General features: G+C 52.7%; 1 protein-coding gene across 10 annotated transcripts in view; it reads left to right on the forward strand.

Annotated features, from left to right (window-relative positions):
• LOC137453928 (muscleblind-like protein 3) overlaps positions 1–17,863 on the forward strand; it is a 142,021-nt gene that overhangs the window by 112,078 nt on the left and 12,080 nt on the right. For all 10 annotated transcript variants that reach the window (XR_010990484.1, XR_010990485.1, XM_068163655.1 and 7 more), the window contains 2 exons: positions 6,542–6,742; positions 8,139–8,375. Coding sequence is in view for 8 of the 10 variants with exons in the window: in XM_068163655.1 (XP_068019756.1) it covers positions 6,542–6,742; positions 8,139–8,375 (438 nt within the window). In the remaining 2 variants the exon portion in view is untranslated. The remainder of the gene's footprint in view (positions 1–6,541; positions 6,743–8,138; positions 8,376–17,863) is intronic.

Consider the following 17,863-nt stretch of genomic DNA (forward strand, 5'->3'; position numbering starts at 1 on the left):
GAGGTAGGGGTTGGGAGGGACCCCTGGAGATGGAGTCCAACCCCCCCTGCCAAGGCAGGTTCACCTGCAGTTCACTTTGTGTCCATTACCCCATGTCCTGTCACTGGGCACCCCTGAGAAGATCCTGGCCCTGTCCTCCTGACACCTGCCCTCGATCAGCATTGATGAGATCCCCTCTCAGTCTGCTCCTTTCCAGACTATTCCAATTCTCTCAGTCTTTCACAGCTTCACAGGTTGCATTGGGTTGGGAGGGAGCCTCAGAGGTCATCTTGTCCAACCCCTCTGCAGTCAGCAGGGAGACCTTCGACTGGATCAGGCTGCCCGGGGCCACATCGAGCGAGCTGTTCCGGTCCCCTCAGCGTCTTTGTAGCCCTGTGCTGCACCCTCCCCAGCAAGCCCCTGGCCCTCTTGAACCTGGGAGCCCAGAGCTGGACACAATGCTCCAGATGTGGCCTCACCAGGGCAGAGCAGAGGGGGAGGAGAACCTCCCTCAGCCTGCTTGCCACACGGCTTGATGCACCGCGGGATGCCCTAGGCTCTCGTGGCCAGCAGGGCACATTGCTGGCTCAAGGGCATCCTGCTCCCCAGCAGGACTCTCCTCCTGCTCTCTGAAACCACCTAGGTCCTTAGGCTGCCTTCAGGTCATGGTCAGGCCCAGCAGGGGAAGCCTGCCTTGAAGGGCCTCCTGGCACTTGGGAGAAATGTGCCATACCTGCTCCCCCAGGGTGCCCCCCTGCTCCCTCAGGGTGCCCCCCTGCTCCTTCAGGGTGCCCCCCTGCTCCCTCTGGGTGCCCCCCTGCTCCCTCAGAGTGCCCCCCTGCTCCCTCAGTGTTCCCCCCTGCTCCCTCAGAGTGCCTCCCTGCTCCCTCTGGGTGCCTACCTGCTCCCTCTGGGTGCCCACCTGCTCCCTCTGGGTGCCCCCCTGCTCTCTCAGTGTTCCCCCCTGCTCCCTCAGAGTGCCCCCCTGCTCCCTCTGGGTGCCCCCCTGCTCCTTCAGGGTGCCCCCCTGCTCCCTCTGGGTGCCCCCCTGCTCCCTCAGAGTGCCCCCCTGCTCCCTCTGGGTGCCCTCCTGCTCCCTCAGTGTTCCCCCCTGCTCCCTCAGAGTGCCTCCCTGCTCCCTCTGGGTGCCTACCTGCTCCCTCTGGCTGACCACCTGCTCCCTCTGGGTGCCCCCCTGCTCTCTCAGTGTTCCCCCCTGCTCCCTCAGAGTGCCCCCCTGCTCCCTCAGTGTTCCCCCCTGCTCCCTCAGAGTGCCCCCCTGCTCCCTCTGGCTGCCCACCTGCTCCCTCTGGGTGCCCCCCTGCTCTCTCAGAGTGCCCCCCTGCTCCCTCTGGGTGCCCCCCTGCTCCCTCAGTGTTCCCCCCTGCTCCCTCTGGCTGCCCACCTGCTCCCTCTGGGTGCCCCCCTGCTCCCTCAGAGTGCCCCCCTGCTCCCTCTGGCTGTCCCCCTGCTCCCTCAGTATTCCCCCCTGCTCCCTCAGAGTGCCCCCTGCTCCCTCTGGTTGCCCCCCTGCTCCCTCTGGCTGACCACCTGCTCCCTCAGTGTTCCCCCCTGCTCCCTCAGAGTGCCCCCCTGCTCCCTCTGGGTGCCCACCTGCTCCCTCAGAGTGCCCCCCTGCTCCCTCTGGCTGCCCCCCTGCTCCCTCTGGGTGCCCCCCTGCTCCCTCAGGGTGCCCCCCTGCTCCCTCAGGGTGCCTACCTGTTCCCTCAGAGTGCCCCCTGCTCCCTCTGGGTGCCCCCCCTGCTCCCTCTGAGTGCCCCCATGCTCCCTCTGGGTGCCCACCTGCTCCCTCTGGGTGCCCCCCTGCTCCCTCTGAGTGCCCCCTTGCTCCCTCAGGGTGCCCAGGGCTCTTGCTGCCTTGGGTGCTGGCAAAGCACAGTGTGGGTTTGCCCACCCCTGCAAGTCCCTGCTGCTGCAAGGTTTGGCTGCTGTGGGTAGGTACAGCACGCACTGACAGCATGCTGGGCCCCGTGTGCAGGCTGGCCAGGCTGGAGAAGCTGCACAGCATGCCATTGCCAGGGGGAAGGGTGGCAGGAGTTCAGCAGATGCCGCTGTAATTGGTGGTGCTGACACAAAAGGGATGCTGCCTTCTCACTGAAGTGCTGGGGGAGCCACAGTGTTTGAAGAGCCTTGAAAAGCCTTTCCAGCAGCAAACTGTGTGGAATGTCTGGGAGCCACAGGGGTGGAAAGAGAGGAGAAAATGAGTTAATAAAGAGCTCTGGCCTGAAGCATGTCTGGGTTTAATGGGTAAAGGCTCCCATCAGCTGAAGCAGGACTTGACTCAGGCTCAAATCAAAGCAAAAGAGAAATCCCTCCCAGAAAGAGGATGATTTGGTTTCTGCTACACTTCCAGCACCCAGCACTGCTAATTCAGGAGGCTGGGTCTCCTCCTTGAGGAGCAGAATGTGAGCTGTGTGCTGGCAGTGACCTGGTGTCCCCTTTCCCTTCAGCTCAGAAGCTGCCTGCTGTCACTCTGGCCTGAGGAAAGGAGCATCCTGGAACTCAAGATAGGTCAGGACAGCCTGGCTGGTGTCCCTGTGGGCTGCCTTCTGCCAGAGGGCAGCAGGCAAAGTGTTTCCCAGCAGGATGAGAGGGCTGGGATGAAGGTGCCCAGGTGTTGTCCCTTTTAGAGGCCCACAGGACTAGAAGCACCAACACTGGAGCGAGGAAGGGATGATGTCTGTGGGCAGGAAACAGCCCCAGGCCATTTGGTAAACACTCTTCAGCTTCTGCAGCTTCCTGGAAGGAGGCTGCAGTGAGCTGGGGGTTGGGCTCCTCTCACAGTATCACAGAATGACCAAGGTTGGAAGAGACCTCAAAGATCATCGAGTCCAACCTCTCACCACAGACCTCATGGCTAGACCATGGCACCAAGTGCCACATCCAATCCCCTCTTCAACACCTCCAGGGATGGGGACTCCACCACCTCCCTGGGCAGCACATCCCAATGGCGAACGACTCTCTCTGGGAAGAGCTTCCTCCTCACCTCCAGCCTAAACCTCCCCTGGCACAGCTTGAGACTGTGTCCTCTTGTTCTGGTGCTGCCTGCCTGGGAGAAGAGACCAACCCCCACCTGGCTACAACCTCCCTTCAGGGAGTTGCAGAGAGCAAGAAGGTCTCCCCTGAGCCTCCTCTTCTCCAGGCTAAGCAACCCCAACTCCCTCAGCCTCTCCTCACAGGGCTGTGCTCCAGACCCCTCCCCAGCCTCATTGCCCTTCTCTGGACACCTTACAGTGTCTCAATGACCTTCTTAAACTGAGGGGCCCAGAACTGGACACAGGACTCAAGGTGTGGCCTCAGCAGTGCTGAGCACAGGGCACAATGACCTCCCTGCTCCTGCTGGCCACACTGTTCCTGATGCAGGCCAGGATGCCATTGGCCTTTTTGGCCCCCTGGGCACACTGCTGGCTCATGTTTGGGCAGCTGTCAATCAGCACCCCCAGGTCCCTCTCTGTTTGGCAGCTCTCAGCCACTCTGTCCCCAGCCTGTAGCTCTGCCTGGGGTTGCTGTGGCCAAAGTGCAGCCCCTGGCACTTGGACTTGTTGAATGCCATCCTGTTGGACTCTGCCCATCTGTCCAGTCGGTCGAGGTCCCTCTGCAGAGCCCTTCTGCCCTCTAACTGACCAACATCTGCTCCTAACTTGGTGTTATCTGCAAATTTGCTCTCCTTAGTGTCAGGTGATAGAATGAGAAGAAATGGCCTGAAATTATGCCAGGGGAGGGTCAGGTTGGAGATGAGGAAAAATATCTTTGCTGCAAGAGTGGTCAGAGATTGGCACAGGCTGCCCAGGGAGGTGGTGGAGTCCCCACCCCTGGAGGTGTTCAAGAAATGTGTGGCCATGGCACTTGGGTTTAGCAGCCATGGAGGGCTTAGGATAATGGTTGGGCTCAATCTTAGAGGTCACTTCCAACCTTAGTAATTCTGTGATTCTATTGCCAAGCATGAGTAGCTTTAATTGGAACCCAGAGCTCACAGCAGAGCAGGTGACAGGAGGGACAATAAAAATGATTGCAAGTCACAGGCTGCTTCACCTGGGGACGGCTGGAAGCCCTGCTACAGGAGCCAGAGTGCTGCCTTGCAGGCTCTGCTCCTTGGAGTGGGCAGGAGGGCATTTTTCACCAGCTGAAATGTGGTTTGCTCCCAAACACACCTCAGAGCTGGTGCTTTAAAGCCTCACAGACTCCCAGGGGATGCCTCCTGTGGCAGAACAGCAGCTGCTGCCCCAGACCAGTGCTACTGGAGCAGTTCAGGCCAGGAAAGTGGCTCTGGGCACTGGTGCTGAAGCTCTGCTATGCTTGGAGGGCCTGCCTAATGCTGCTTAGGGGCCTGAAGCAGTCAGGACCTTCGTGGCCCTGTTGTTCTGACTCCTCATTGGAACATGGTCCTTGTGCTGGCCCCCCTGAGCCATCTCATCTCATACACTTGGCCCACAGCTCTTCCAAGCCCATGCCCCTCCTGTTCATGCCAGAGCCTGGAGGTCTGGCACATTGTGGCAGTAGTGAGTTGGTGTCACTTCAGGGGGAAGGTAGGCTCAGGATACTCCTGCCTGGAGGCTGTTGGCAGTCTGAAATAAGCCCCAGACGTGCAGAAGGCTTCACCAAATCCCCTGCAGCAGGGGTGCCTCACCTGGCTCTAGGATCAGAATGCTGGGGGGTTGGAAGGGACCTCCAGAGATTATAGAGTCCAACCCCCCTGCAAATCAGGACCACTTAGGACAGGTCACAGAGGAACACATCCAGAGGGGTTTTGAAGATCTCCAGCAAAGGAGACACCACAGCCTCTCTGGGCAGCCTGCTCCAGGCACCAGCAACCTCACACCAAAGCTTTTCCTCAAGTGTAAGTGCAACCTCAGAACTGTTGCTGAAATCAAGCAAGAGGCCAGCTCCCAGAGTCTGGAGGACCAGTTTTGCCTCATGGTGAGATGGAATTTCCTGTGATTGAGTTTACAACCCTTGCCCCTCATCCTGTCTCTGAGTGTCACTGAGAAGAGCCTGGCTCCATCCTCCTGCCAGCCACCCCTCAGATACCTGTAGACATTGATAAGTTTCCCTCTCAGCCTTCTGCTCTCCAGGCTAAACAGGTCTCTCAGTCTTGCCTTGCAAGAGAGCTGCCCCAACCCTTTCATCATCTCACTGATGGGCTCTACCTTAGCCACACTAGCCATGAAACACAAGAGCTCAGCACAAGCTGAGGGGGAGTTCAACCATGTAGCTGGGGAGCTACCTGCTTCCAGGCCCTGAAGCTGCAGTTTGCCTTGAGGTCACAGCAACCCCGGGCAGTGCTACAGGCTGGGGTCAGAGTGGCTGAGAGCAGCCAGGCAGAGAGGGAACTGGGGGTGCTGGTTGATGGTAGGATGAACATGAGCCTGCAGTGTGCCCAGGCAGCCAGGAGGCCCAATGGCATCCTGGCCTGCATCAGGAAGAGTGTGGCCAGCAGGAGCAGGGAGGTCATTCTGGCCCTGTACACTGCACTGGTTAGGCCACACCTTGAGTCCTGTGTCCAGTTCTGGGCTCCTCAGGTTAGGAAGGAGGTTGACTTGCTGGAAAGCGTCCAGAGAAGGGCAACAAAACTGGGGAGGGGTCTGGAGCACAGCCCTGTGAGGAGAGGCTGAGGGAGCTGGGGCTGCTTAGCCTGGAGAAGAGGAGACTCAGGGGAGACCTTCTTGCTCTCTACAGCTCCCTGAAGGGAAGTTGTAGACAGGCAGAAGTTGGTCTCTTCTCCCAGGCAACCAGTACCAGAACAAGAGGACACAGTCTCAAGCTGTGCCAGGGGAGGTTTAGGCTGGAGGTTAGGAGGAAGTTCTACACAGAGAGAGTGATTGCCCTTTGGAATGTGCTGCCCAGGGAGGTGGTGGAGTCCCCATCACTGGAGGTGTTCAGGAGGAGACTTGATAGGGTTGGTTGCATGGTTTAGTTGGTTGGGTGGTGTTGGATGATAGGTTGGACACCATGATCTTGAAGGTCTCTTCCAACCTGGTTTATTCTACTTCTATTCTATTCTATTCTATTCTATTCTATTCTATTCTATTCTATTCTATTCTATTCTATTCTATTCTATTCTATTCTATTCTATTCTATTCTATTCCATTCCATTCCATTCCATTCCATCCCATTCCATTCCATTCCATCCCATTCCATTCCATTCTCTCTGCAGCATTGCGGTGTAGACGTTTTAGAAGCTGAGGCACTTGCTCGGGACTGAGAAGCCTGTTTTAATTTGGCTCTGCCCTAATTGCTGGCATGAAATCCTTAATTGTGTCATTAAACTCTAAAGATGATCAATATGCTTTGATCTGATGAATAAAGATGCCTTGTGCTCAGGATGAGTCACAGATCCGTGAGTCAGAAGTGAAAGGACTGCGAGTGAATGGTGACAAACGACTAGATTGGAGAGCACAGCATCTTGATGCTGCTCATCAAGTTGTCTAAAAGGATCAAAGGATCCAAGACAGAGTTTTCACCTGGTATTTTGTTTTTCCTTTTGCTAGACAAGAGTCTTCCTCACTAATATTTTGGGGTTTCTTCCTCTTTCTCTCCGCAGACAACATTTCCTGTGACTCCATCGCTTGCAACGAGCCCCACGATGGCTTTTAGTCCCTACCTGAGTCATGTTTCTCCTGGGATGGGCTTGGTTCCTGCAGAGCTTTTACCAAATACTCCTGTCCTGGTCTCTGGGAATCCCACTGTCACAGTGCCAGGAGGCTCTGCTGGGCAGAAACTGATGCGTACGGACAAACTGGAGGTATTTGCACATCTGCTACCGTACTGCTGATGAGGATAAGCAAGACACGCTCCCAGCTCTTGCTCCCTGCCACAGTGACCTGGTGCAGCACAGTGCAGAGTTAAACATGCAGCTTTCCTAAGGCAGAGCTGCTGCTCTCTGCTTGAGTAGGCTCTCCTTGGGGGCCTGAGCCCAAGTCAGTGGGGGGTTGGGAGCGCTCACTGCACTTCAGCGGGCATTGCTGCAGGGCCGGGGTGGAGGTTTGCTGTCTGTGGTCTGCCACGTAAGAAAAAGGTGGTTCAGTGAGCTGAGTGGGAGATGCTTTGGAAGTAACAGGCACTTCCCTTGTCTAGAGCTGGACTTTTTGAGCTGCCACAGAAAGCTCTTAAGCATTGCACTGCTGGGAGTGGGGAGTAAGGGGCGTTGGAAAACGTCTCCTCCCTCCCACGGTTAGCTGGGACATAGTGGTGAAGGAGTTGTAAATGTCTTTCAAACCCTAAGCAGAGGCTCTGCAGGAGATAAGGGCTGAGGACTCGAATTCAGAGGCCCCTGCAGGTCTAAATTATACCCCAGGAAGGTAGAGGGAAAGGCTGTAATTTGGAAACACCTTGGTTTGTCTGATGTACTTTCTCTTGCCTTTCCCCATGCTCAGTCTGATGGTACGTGATCTGCACCACCAGCTGTAGTCTTCAGTAGCTTCTCTCAGTTCCTCAGAGAGGGAAACCTTGCACATCCACTTAGTGAGACCTTTTCTCTGCCTTTGATGCCTCAGTGCTCATAACTCACAAGGATCTGCAAGGTCTTTGTGAAGCTGGCAATTGTGGCGACACCTCACGAAGGCGTTGAGGCCTAATCACGTCCTGCCAGGGTGGGGGTTTAGTGGGGCTGGCAGTGGCATTGTTTATGTGAAGGAAGCTCCTCCTATTTAGGGAAAGGTGCTTGTTGTAAATAACAGCAGCATGCAACACTTAGAATTAAAGGCCCTGCACCCAAGAGTGTGCTCTAACAAATCCACCATCCAGGTGAGACATGAAGGGCAGAGTTATTAACATTTAAGCTTTAGAGGCAGGGGAGCAATCTGGAGCTCCACAAGTTGGGGCAAAACACCACTGGCTTTCTGGGGGTCACTTTCAGTTCTGCACAAATTCTGCACTTCACCTGCATTTGCTAATTGGCCTTTGTAAGATATGTGTGGGGGGGGAATAAGGTTTCACCCCCTGAACCAGCTGTGAGTAGCAGCGGTTGCCGCTGCGACTGGTGGCAGGCGGTGGTGAGCAAGGCTCCAGAACCCACGGGTGGCTTTAATGTGGCCAAGCTGAGCTGCTGCTGCTGCTGCTGCTGCTGCTGCTGCCTGTTGCAAATGCTGGCTGCAGAGTGACTTTGGTTGTTGTGCTCAACAATGTGACTTTCTTTCAAGGTTTGTCGAGAGTTTCAGCGTGGAAATTGCACACGTGGTGAGAACGATTGCCGCTATGCTCACCCCATAGATATTGCCATGATAGACACAAATGAAAACACTGTTACAGTTTGCATGGATTACATCAAAGGTCGCTGCTCTAGGGAGAAATGCAAGTACTTTCATCCCCCTGCACACCTGCAAGCCAAAATCAAGGCAGCTCAACACCAGGTGAACCAGACAGCTGCAGCTGCAATGGTGAGTAGAGCTCTTCTCAAGCTGTCTTTCCATCGCCGAGAGGCTTCCTCTGTGTCATCCATCCTTGTGGAGAAGCAGAGTGCTTTGTGAATGGCTGGCTAGAGAGCATGTGCAGTGTGCATCCCATCTCTCCTGACTTCCTGTGTGCTCACCACAGCATGAAGCCCTCGGTGGCACAATACATCTGGCCAGGTAGGGATGTGGTGGTGAGTCCAGTGATTTCCTGACAGGGCTTCACGATGTGACAGGACCCCAAGCACAGCACCACTTGGAACCAGCACCTTCCCTGGCTGTGTCACTAGTGTCAGTCTAGCTTCCTCAGCAGACAATAGCAAAGGTTGCCCATCCCATAATACATCCTTTGCAGGGAGATACTGGCCTGTTGAAGTCAGGAGCAAAATTTCCACTGACTTCAAAGTAGAGAGACCACAGTTGTTCAAGCTTAGCAGACTAGTGCCTGATACCTTTGCTAAGGCTCAGTGAAACATCAAAACTCAAACCTAGGCTGATTTCCTGACCCATCTGCTACTCAGGACCTGGCAGAGAAGGTCCTGCCTGCATTTGAGTTTGAGTTGTGACTTCTGATGCTTAGGGTTTTAAAAAGGACTCAAGCAAGCTTTAGCAGATAACTCCCTAGCTGGAGGAGATGTTTGCCATTCTGTTGACTTGGATTTGATGGCACCTCTGCACTCCAGTAGTGAGAGAGCTGGGGTGAAGGAGAGGCCCAAGGGAGGATCTTTCCCATAATCTTTGTTTATTTGGAAGTAAGGCTACTCAACATTTTCTGAATCCTGTGGGGGTTTGTCATTAAGGACACCAAGAGAGGTTGCTTTTCATTCTTGGTGAAATGGAGTGCGAACTCAAGATGATTTAGTACAAGCCCAGGGTGATTTAGCACCAATCCAGGATGATTTAGTACAAGCCCAGGATGATTTAGCACCAATCCAGGATGATTTGGCACAAAACCAGGATGATTTAGCCCCAATCCAGGATGATTTAGCACAAAACCAGGATGATTTAACACAAAATCAGGATGATTTAGCACCAATCCAGGATGATTTAGCACAAACCCAGGATGATTTGGCACAAAACCAGGATGATTTAGCACCAATCCAGGATGATTTAGCACCAATCCAGGATGATATGGAACAAAACCAGGATGATAGATCACAAACCCAGAATGATATAGCACAAAATCAGAATGATTTGTCACACCACCAGGATGATTTAGCACAAACCCAGGGTGATTCTAGAACTTAACCAGCTGCCCTCTGTCTAGCATCAGTCCTACCTGGAATGAGAACCAGTTTGTCCTGCAGTGTTTATTTATTCTGTTTCTTGCTAATTTTGGTTCTATTTATTCAATTTCTTGCTGGCTTTCTTATTGCTGAAGCAGGAGCTCCTCCCCTCCCCAGGTCTGCTGAACAAAGAACCTCCTGAAATGAGCCCCTTGTGTTTTTCACAATGGAATCTTGACTTTTTCACTAATTATTTAGGGTACTGCCTCTTAACCAAAGCCAGTGCATGTTTTATTCATGCTGCTGGCTTCTCTTAAAAATGTAATTAACCTCCTTTGTATGCTGTTAACTAGACCCCATAAAATATTTATTGATGGCTTGTTGCACCACCCTGGCTACCAAAACAGCTTCCATTATTCATTGCCTTTTCGAGGTTTGATGCATTTGCTGTACCTGTTGAGGAGTAAGGCTTCCATAAAGTGAAGAATGGTGCCCAGTGTTCTTGGATCAAAACAAAAACCCCACCCCAACCCGTATGCCAGACAAATGTGTGTGCCTTCTAAAACAGATTGGGAATGACTTCAGGTCTAAACTCAGCAGATACTCCTGAGGAACCCAATCCTGCAGTTACTTGACATGCATAAGCAGTAGCTCTGCTCCCTCCTGCCTGGCTGAAGTCACTGCAGCACAGTCAGATCAAGTGGTTCAGGCTCAGCACCCGGTCCAGGGTGGCACTTCATTGTGTGCTTGAACCCCTCTCCTTCAGCAGTCATCCTTCCCTTGCCACAAGCGCTCCTGCTGAGCTCTGCCTGGCTGTAGCCGCAGACCGAGGGCTGAAGCCCAGCGCAAGTCCACTTGCAGCTGCTCAGCCCCCAGCGCTCCTGGCCTGCTTCTCCAGCTGCAGGGGGGATGCTCTGAAGCACCTGTCCCTTGATGACATTTCTTTGCTTTAAAACTTAGCCATGCAAACGATCTGGGTAGCCCCTAGGCCAGGCAGCTGCTCTGCCCACCCCCCACCCCCACGTTGTGCATGCCTCGTCTCTTTGACTGTGTTGGATAATGCATTCACCTTTTGGTTTGGTTTGGTTCTGTTGGTTGTTTTCTTTCTTCTCTTCGTCTCCCCAAAATGTTGCTCTCTCTGACACACCTCTGCTTGCTGTTCTGTTTCTGTGCTTGCCTCCCCCCTCCCCGGCCCATTGCCATCATGTGCTCGCTGCCTGCTAATTAAGACTCAGCCAGCTGTCAGATCACTGAAGCGACCGCTCGAGGCAACCTCTGACCTGGTACTTGGACCTTTCACCTTCTCGCTTTGCACGTAACCATCTTAGTCTGCATGAAAGCCTTCTGCCCTTGAGCTGTGGTGTTAGTGCCTGGGGAGACTGCCCATCCCAGCCAGCAATCTTGCCCTGTGCCTTCAGACATGCCGGTCCTGCGCCAGGAAGCGTTCGAGCTTTGCCTCCCGAGGCTTGGATGGGTTTCGGTGGCAGAGAATAATCCTGGGGAGAGGCAGCTCTGGGTTTGGAAGTGGTGTGCAAAGCAGCAGCAGGTTTGGTGTTGTGAGATGTGATGTTTTGGTGAGAATTTAACTGGTTAGGGCTGCAGTGTGCCAAAGGACTGGGTGGTGCAGGACAGATCCAGCAACTTTTCATGCTGTGAATACAGAACTAACCAGGTTAGGAAAGACCTTCAAGATCATCGAGTCCAACCTATCACTCAACACCATCTCATCAACTCAACCATGGCACCAAGTGCCTCATCCAGGCTCTTCTCAAACACTTCCAGTGATGGTGACTCCACCACCTCCCTGGGCAGCACATTCCAATGGCCAATCTCTCTTGCTGGGAAGAATTTCTTCCTCACATCCAGCCTGAACCTCCCCTGGCACAGCTTGAGTTCCTAACCTAGTTCAGAGTGCTGCTGTAAAAGCCAGGGGCTGACAGCTTGGCCAGGAGTTTGTTATGCCCAAAAGCAGAGCCTTGCCTGGCAATGGGCAATGGGCAATGCTTGGGTATCCTTCATGGGACAGGGTCAGCAAAGAGACATCCCTCTGAGTGCCTTTTGCTTCTGTCACAGGCACAGGATCTGCTCCCCAAGCTTCTGTCTACAAGTTGTCTTCACATAAGCTACCTCTGATGATTTGCTGAGTTTTTACCTGGTTTTGTGGCACTGCTAGTGAGGCAAAAGCTATCCTCCCAGTCTGCTCTGAGTCCTGGCTCCAGAGAAGACAACTCCTTCCTATTCACCCCAAACAATGAAGGATCCAGGCAAGCAAACAGCTCCTGTCACTCAGCGTAGGGAGTGAAAGGAAGGAGTGGCCACAGAGGAGCACTGAAGCCTTGAAGCTCTTATCACCTCTCCTTCCCAAAGCTGAAGCAGAGGCTGATCTGTTTCATTTCCTCTCTGATGACTTGGTTTGGGGTTTTTTGAAGTAGTAGCTTCCTTATCAGCATTCCAAGCAGCAGCATGAAGGAAACTTTCTAGGAACCAGCTTCCACTAGCAGTCATCTGGATGTCACCTCAGAGCATGTGGAGGAAAAGACTATCATGAAGGGGAAGACCAACCTGATAGCCTTCTCCTACGGCATGGCTAAGCTGGGTAGATGAGAAGAGAGCAGTGGATGTTGTCTAGCTCAACATCAGAAGGCTTTTGACACTTTCTCCTGTAACATCCTCATAGATCATCTTAGGAAATGAGAGTTGGAGGGTTGGACAGTGAGGTGATTTGAGATTGGGCTGAAGGACAGAGCTCAGAGGGTTGTGGTCAGCAGCACAGTCTAGTTGGAGGCCTGTAGTTAGTGGTGTTCTCTGGGGGTCACTACTGGGACCAGTCTTGTTCAGCATCTTCATCAATGACCTCCTCACTGAGTGTACTCTCAGGCAGTTTGTGATGGTACCAAACTGGGAGCTTGGCTGACAGCCCATCAGGCTGTGCTGCATTCAGTGAGACCTGGACAGGCTGCAGAGTTGGGCAAGGGGAAACTTGTGAAGTTCAACAAGGACAAGTGTAGGGTCCTGCACCTGAGGAGGAATAATCCCCTGCAGCAGTAGAGGTGAGGAGTGACCTGCTGGGAAGCAGCTGTGTGGAGAAGGACCTGGGAGTGCTGGTGGACAGCAAGGTCACCATGAGCCAGCAATGTGCCTTTCTGGCCAAGAAGGCAAATGGTATTCTGGGGTTCATGAAGATGAGTGTGGCCAACAGTTTGAGGGAGGTTGTTCTTTCCCTCTGCTCTGCCCTGGTGAGGCCACATCTGGAGCACTGTGTCCAGTTCTGGGCTCTCCAGTTCCAGAGAGACAAGGAACTACTGGAGAGAGTCCATTGGAGGCTATGAGCTCTGGAGTCTGAGGGGACTGGGGCATCTCTGTGAAGAAGAGAGGCTGAGACCTGGGGCTGTTCAGATTGGTGAAGAGGAGCCTGAGAGGGGATCTGATCAATGGTTATAAATATCTAAAGGGTGGGGGGCAAGAGGATGGGACCAGACTCTTCAGTGGTGCCAAAAATGACATGACAAGGGACACCAGGCTCAGACCAGAACACAGGAGGTTCCTTCTGAACACAGTTCACTGTGAGGGTGCTGAAGTACTAGACCAAGCTGCCCAAAGAGGTGATGGAGTCTCTTTGGAGACTTTCAAAGCCCACCTGGGTGCTGTCCCCTGCAGCCTGCTCTGGGTGACCCTGCTCTAGCAGGGAGGTTGAACTTGATGGTCTCCAGAGGTGCCTTCCAACCCCTACTGTTCTGTGATTGCACTGTAAATGATGCAGCAGCCTCTGCCTCTGTACTGATCATGGCTGGAACAGATACAGCCCCAGAGCCACCTCAGGCATCTGCAGGGTGCTTCCCTGCCCTCTCCAAGAGCCATGTCTTCCAGGACTTGCTGTCTGGAAGGAGAATAGAATAGAATAGAATAGAATAGAATAGAATAGAATAGAATAGAATAGAATAGAATAGAATAGAATAGAATAGAATAGAATAGAATAGAATAGAATAGAATAGAATAGAATAGAATAGAATAGAATAGAATAGAATAGAATAGAATAGAATAGAATAGAATAGAATAGAATAGAATAGAATAGAATAGAATGGGATAGAATGGGATAGAATAGGATAGAATTAACCAGGTTGGAAAAGACCTTGGAGATCATCCAGTCCAACCTATCACCCAGCACCATCTGATCAACTAAACCATGGCACCAAGTGCCTCATCCAGGCTCTTCCTAAACACCTCCAGGGATGGTGACTCCACCACCTCCCTGGGCAGCACATTCCAATGGCCAATCTCTCTTGCTGGGAAGACCTTCTTCCTCACATCCAGCCTAAATGGGAGAGTCCTTCGACTCCCCTACCCTCCTGCCCTCCCCCACTGAACAAAACCTCATCAAATAAGTTGCTTTTAATAGTCTTCCTGCTCTGAAACCCCTGAAAGATCACAGCTGCACTGTTGGACTATGTCCACCTCCTCTGAACCCTTCGGGAAGGCTGCAGCAGAGGACTCCCAGTGGGGATAAGAGCATGGGTGATCTTCAGAAGAAGCTGCTCAGATTGCTTCTGCTGCTTGCCAGGGTGCTGCCTCTGCCCTCTCTCAGCTCATTCTGTGTTGGCCGTGCCTTGGACTGAAGCAGGGAAGCCAGATGCATCCCCAGCCCCTCTTTGCTAGGTGCCAAGGGATGAAAGCCTGATCTGCTGCCAGGAGATGGCAATATGAGGGGATGTGGAGGTGCAGTTGAATTGTTTGCTGCAAAGGTTTAATCCAGTTCTTGCAAAAGAAAAAGAGAACCCAAACAAGAGAGGGTTGTTAACCAGCCTGTGGGAAATGGTGTGGTTTTGTCTGCCAGTCACACTGCAGGATCCCTTCCCTGCCCAGAAGAGCACAAACCTCTTTGTTCAGCTGCTCCTGTTCCAGCAGGAATGTGGCCTTCCCAGCCCAGAAACCAGAGGCTGCCTGGCATTTATGAAGTGGGAATTGTTCATTGGCATTGGTGGTGAGACACTGGAATTGGCTGCACAGGGAGGTTGTGGATGCCCCCTCCCTGGAGGTGTTCAAGGCCAGGCTGGATGAGGCAACCTGGGCTGGTGGGAGGTGTCCTTGCCCATGGCAAGGGGTTGGAACTGGATGAGCTTTAAGGTCCCTTCCAACCCGAACTATCCTATGATCCGTGCAGGCTGGGACATGGATACTGAGCTGGATTAGCCCTTCCACCAGCAGTGGGAATTGTTCACTGGGATCAGTGCAGGCTGGAACATGGATACTGAGCTGGATGAACCCTTTGATCAGTAGAGGGAATTGTTCACTGGGATCAGTGCATGCTGGAACATGGATACTGAGCTGGATTAGCCCTTCCACCTGTGGTGGGAATTGTTCCTTTGGATCAGTGTGGGCTAAAACGTGGGCACTGAGCTGGATGAACCCTTTCAGCAGGGCAGATGCTCCAGTCATGTTGCATGGGTTGCATACCCATGTTTGCACACAGACAGGCAGGAAATAAAGCCAGAAAACATTACTGTCAAAGGCCACAGTGACATCTGTGATGGGCAGGGCTTGTCCAGAGTGAAGTCACAAGCAGCAGGATGGGGTACACTCACCAAGTGCTTTGCTACAAGGGTTTAGTCAAGCTCCTGTCCTGCACTAGCTACAGAATTCAGTAAGGAGTGGTGATGAGGAGTCTGTCATTGCAGGTGCTGCAGGAGACACTTGGGGGATGAATTGGATAACAGATTGCATTGGGTTGGATGGGACCCTTGAGGGTCACATTGTCCTACCTCCCCTGCAGTGAGCGTGGACATCTCCAACTAGATCAGGTTGCTCAGGGCCCCATCAAGTCTGACCTTGAATGTCTTCAGGGATGGGGCCTCCCCCACATCCCTGGGCACCCAGTGCCTCACCACCCTCATTGTGCAGAACTTCCTTCTGAAGTCCAACCTCAATCTCCCCTGCTCCAGATTCAAAGCATTGCCCCTTGTCATAGAATCTTGGAGTCATAGAATTGTTTTGCTTGGAAAAAAGCTGTAAGATCACTGAGTCCCTCAGGAGCAGGACATGGTGCAAGACAGGACTGTTGTATCCCCGCAAGCTGTTCTAATTCCTTCAGGTCCTGAGGCCTGTACAGGAGCTCTGGCCCATTTCTAATGAGCCACACTGGTTTGCTGTGGTGTCCCTGTCAGATCCCTGTGCAGGAGCTGGGTTGGCCCAACTTTGGCAGGTGTAACTTTGGGCACCTCTCCTGGACATCTGTAGATAGACCTTTAGGTGGGCATGCTCCTGGCCTGAGGCTCTGTCATCGATGCAAGAGCTGGAGAAGGGGTGAAGCCAGATCCTTCTGGGCCCTCCTGCACCTTAATAGCTGAAACAAGATAGAGGTAAGAGGAGTGGGTCTGCAGAGCACGCTCCTGTAGGGGTGCTCCCCCAAGCTGCCGAGGTGGGAGAGGTGACTCAGAAGGATGTGGCAACTGGGCAGTAGATCAAGACAGGCTCCTGGCTCCTGTGCCCACTGCCCATTTGGCAGAGCTTGCCTTCAGGCTGCACAGCAGCTGCTCCAGTCTGCTTGATTTTGTGGAAGACTCTGGAAATGTTGCATTTATCTCCACCCCCCGGCTTCTCCAACCCCCTGCTGTTCAGGAGCAGTGGTGGAGCTGCTGGGGCTCTTTTCTGTCCCATGTTCCCAAGGGGCTGTAGCAGGGCAGGAGGCAGGGTGACACTAGAGAGCTGACTGCAGCACTGGGCTGAGGAATTGTCCTCTGAAGAGCCAGGTCATCACGGTGAGGTCCCAAAGCCTCCAGCTGCTCTGCTTTTGGCGCTGCCGCTGTGGGGGTTCTGGGGTGGCGACAGCCTTTGGCCAAGTAGCAAGGAGTCAGAAGTCCATAATGTACCTAGCACAGTTGCTTTGCTATAACCAGTAATTATTTTTCTTTCCTAAGGCAGATTTTGCAAGTGTCTGAGAAAGAACATTTAGCAGTCAGGCAGTGGAAGGAGCACGGATGCAAGCAGCAAGTTCCTCAGTCGCTGTAAGGCTGTTGAACACCTCTGGTGTACGTGGAGCCACTGCAGGCTCTGCGAGCTGCAGATCTGGCTTGTGCCTGGAGGAACATTCATGCAGCATTCATTAAACAGATGAGATGTAGATACAGTCAGGTTTAACATGGGTACTAGTGGGGCCTTAGCTACAAGTGGAAACCTCTTTACCTAAAAGACCTCACCCTAAAACACAGATCATAAGCAAAAGGTTTTGGTGTCTGTGTCTGAGAAGGCTGTCCTGTGTTTGACTGCTGTCTGCTGGTGACTAGCCAGAAGAAACTAGGAAAGGTGAAGCCCTAATGGCTGGCACTGGATGCCTGCTGGCATTAGCAGAGGATGTGTGCATGTCTGAGGGCAGTTTTGCAAATGCAATTTCTTCTTCTAATTCTCTTCTTTGTATTTATGCTTTTCCCCCCCTTTTAATATTAAAACCACCCAAAAGCCACCATGCAAACAGAGACAGGCTGGAGTCGTGTTTTGCCTGGAAGTATCTTGCTTAACCATTTCTCAGATGAGCAGTCTCCTACATAGCAAATTAACTTTCAAGTGAAACCTGTTTCTAGATGGTGACAAACTATTGCAAGCTTTCACTTCTATTCTGTTGTGTGTTGGTCTTCATAAGGCTTTAAAATCTTCTTTTCCCCCCCCCACCCCCACTCCTGTCCTTCCTTCAGGCCGCTCCGTGCTTGCAGCCTTAACCCTTCTTCAGCCACACCTCCCCCATCACACACCCTTCACTGTCACCTAGGGGAAAAAGGAAATAAAATAGGTGTGCTAATAACCCTGTTTTTCAACCCTTGCTTTGATACATGATCTAGACCCACAAGCAGGCAGAACTGACCTGATTCTGCATGACTTCCACGTGCGTAAATCTCATTGACGTCAATGGGAGCCTTACGTGCAAAGAGGCTGCAGGGCATAATTAAACAGGACCCTTTTCTATCACAATGTGTGGAGAGGGGAGGGGGGGGAGGGAAGACAAAGAAGGGGAGAAAAAAAAAAGTAGTTTCTGCTTGGGTACAATGAAAAGCTGTAAATCATTAGAAACATTCCTGTCTCCTAAGAACCTGACATACTACTTTGCTGTTGAGGCATGCTTGGCTGAATGATGAGTAACTGGCTGAGAACAAGTTCCTGGGTTGAAGCTTTTTACCAAGTCTGATCAGGAAACAGGTTTGACAGGCTGCAAGAAGCTTGGTGGGGTGATAGAACACCACACACACAAAAAAAAGGAGGGGATTT

This window comes from Melanerpes formicivorus, unplaced genomic scaffold (genome assembly GCF_026170545.1).
Source record: "Melanerpes formicivorus ecotype bairdi unplaced genomic scaffold, bMelFor1.0.p_v2 SCAF_73, whole genome shotgun sequence".
NCBI lineage: Eukaryota > Metazoa > Chordata > Aves > Piciformes > Picidae > Melanerpes > Melanerpes formicivorus.